The sequence below is a fragment of the Hipposideros armiger genome, unplaced genomic scaffold, assembly GCF_001890085.2.
Source record: "Hipposideros armiger isolate ML-2016 unplaced genomic scaffold, ASM189008v1 scaffold_417, whole genome shotgun sequence".
Taxonomy (NCBI): domain Eukaryota; kingdom Metazoa; phylum Chordata; class Mammalia; order Chiroptera; family Hipposideridae; genus Hipposideros; species Hipposideros armiger.
Genome location: NW_017731767.1, coordinates 282,512 through 285,024, shown reverse-complemented (window position 1 = coordinate 285,024; position 2,513 = coordinate 282,512). Strand labels below are relative to the sequence as shown.

The 2,513-nt window shown below is 56.4% G+C and overlaps 1 protein-coding gene across 1 annotated transcript in view; it reads right to left on the bottom strand.

Moving 5' to 3' along the window:
• The window catches only part of RNASEH2A (ribonuclease H2 subunit A), a 7,294-nt gene that overhangs the window by 2,644 nt on the left and 2,137 nt on the right, over positions 1–2,513 (bottom strand). Inside the window, exons 3-6 of the mRNA XM_019664237.1 lie at positions 1,821–2,221; positions 1,556–1,627; positions 1,304–1,430; positions 1,101–1,188 (exon numbers count right to left, since the gene is read on the bottom strand). Of these exons, the coding sequence (XP_019519782.1) occupies positions 1,101–1,188; positions 1,304–1,430; positions 1,556–1,627; positions 1,821–1,947 (414 nt within the window). The 5' untranslated portion in view covers positions 1,948–2,221. The remainder of the gene's footprint in view (positions 1–1,100; positions 1,189–1,303; positions 1,431–1,555; positions 1,628–1,820; positions 2,222–2,513) is intronic.

Genomic DNA, 2,513 nt, shown 5'->3' with positions numbered 1-2,513 from the left:
TCGCAGGCGACTCATAGGCAGCCCAGGTCCAGGTTGAGCTGTTGTTCAGCATCTTAGCTGTAGAGGGCAGTGTTACTGGCCCTCGTATGTGGGATCCGAACCGGGGCCCTCTGGCATCCCAAGCGAGTTCTTAACCATCGCGCCACTCGGCCGGCCCCAGGGCAGGTCATTCTGAGGTGGTGACATCTGAATAAAGGCTTGCAAGAGATGAGGGAACGAGCCATTTGGAGATCTGGAAAAGTGTTCTAGGCAAAGGAAACAGCCAATGCAAAGGCCCTGAGGTGGGATCGTGTCCAATATGCTGCACAGCAGTAGGGAGGCCCCATGGCTAGAGCAGAGAGAAGAGGTCAGGGAAGTTAACAGGGAAAGTGAGCTCCATAGCAGTTATTGTTCTCAGAAATCACCTTTATTTGCTTACCAGCTTACCATCCGTCTCTCCTGACATGGCCACGAACCCCTGAGGCCAGAGCCCTTGACAGTCTGCCCTAGTACTGCATCGCCAGCTTCACATTCCAGCCCTGGACCTCAGCCACCTCCTCAGCAAGGCCTCCCTTGTTCCATTCCTTTTTTCAAGTGTATTTGCCTTTGTCATTTTCTCAAAACAGCTCGTTCTTTGCCTCAGAGCACTTCATGCCATGCCAACTTGTTTCTATATTGTAATTTAATCTCATTCTCCTCCCTGTGACTCTGAGTTTTCCTAATTTAATTCTCACTGTGATCAGAAAATTGAATGTTGAAATTTACATTTCGAAAAGATGACTATCTGCTGCTGCTGTGTAGGGGAGGGGGGACCACAGAAGAGGATGGGGCAGGTGTCCAGGAGGTGAGGGTGCCCTGGGCTAGGACAGGCAGACAGACGTGTGATTTGTTCTGGACACTGAACCTTTAGAATACAGAGATTGGTGGGGGTGGGGCTAGGGGCCCCCCTATGGTCCTCAATGGGGCATACATTTGGGGTAGGAAAAGCAGTAGGAAGTCAACAGCAGTAACAAATATTCATGAGGTACTACAGATGTGTCTCACAGTGAATCGCCCACTGCACTCATACCTCCATTTTATCCCGAGGTGATCAAATGGGGGCAACCCAACAGTTAGCTCACCTGAGCGACATTCACGCCCTGGTCCAACGCATACTGCACCAGCCCAACAGCTGTATCATGGGACAGGGAGTTCAGGTTGTATTTGACCCTGCAGTGGGGGACAGAGCCCAGTCAACCCCATTCCAGCCACTGATCCCTTCCAGCCCATGCTGGCTGCCCCTCCACCATGCACCTACCCCCACCCCGCCCCGGGGACCCCTCACCGCCCAAGCATGCTGGTAGAGATGAGGTTCGGAGACAGCACGTCCAGTGCCCAGCCCACAAAGTCCCCGTCCTCCTCCATTTTCGCAAACAGCCTGTCCCGCTCGCTCTCCGACAGGGTCTTTGAGTCTGGGAGGTGGGAGAGAAGGAGAGTGGCTGGTTCTTCCAACTCCTGCTCTCTGTCTCTCTCCAGTTTGCACCCACCCCTGCACATTTCCAGGAACCCCTTTCCCAGACGTACACCTCGGGCTCACCTGCCACTTTCAGGGCCTCCAGATCTGTTAGGCGCGACAGGGGGCAATAACAGATGGCGTAGACCATGGGGCCTGGGGAAAGTGGGGGTCCAACCAGTGAGCCCGTGAAAGCCGCTATCCCTGTTTCATCATCACCGATTTTTTCGGTGCCATCACCACTATCACCATCCCCCACCCCGAATCCAGTACAATCCGGGCTCCCATTCCTGGACAATTCGCATCCCCCTTATCCTGCTCCTCCCACGCCCCGGCCCTGGGGGCGCACCCAGCACAGGGCCCCGGCCCGCTTCATCGACACCCAGGGCGCAGGGTTCCTTGCGGCACACCGCGGGCACAGGCGAGTTCAGGCGACAGCGGCCCGTATCGTCTCTCTCCAGCTCGCTGAGATCCATGTCACCTCGGCCGCCGCCACCAGCCACAGGAAAGAGGTCTGCAGGCGCAAACTAGCCGCGCGTTTGTCGTGGGCCCTTCGGCGGCTCCGCTCCCGGCCAATCAGAGCACAGGACACGCCCCCGACGCTCCCGACGCCGTTTACGGAGCCGAAGGCGTTGCCGTGCAGCTTTCTGGGAATTGTAGTTCCCGAGGCCCACAGCCTAGCTCTTAAGTTTTGGTAATGGGGTGGGTGAGAGGGGCCGCTTTCGAAGCTCCGCTCCGGGGTTTCTGGAGCTGGTCAGAGGAGAGGGAAATAAACGGGAAACTGAGGCCGGCCTTCGAGGACCCATCCAGTCAGGGCCTAGAAGATGAAATACCACTACACTCCCAGAATTCGGGGGTTCGCATCACTGGGTCCCCGTCCCCGTCCTGAACTCGAGGCCATTTGCACTCGTGATCTATGACACTCCGCATAGTCTAAGCTCCCTGGACTAGGTATCTCGGATCCCACTGGGCTCAGGACTTTGGAAATGGGGTCCCCCCAACTCCCTCTTTCTCAGTACCAGTACCTCATCTGCATCTCCAC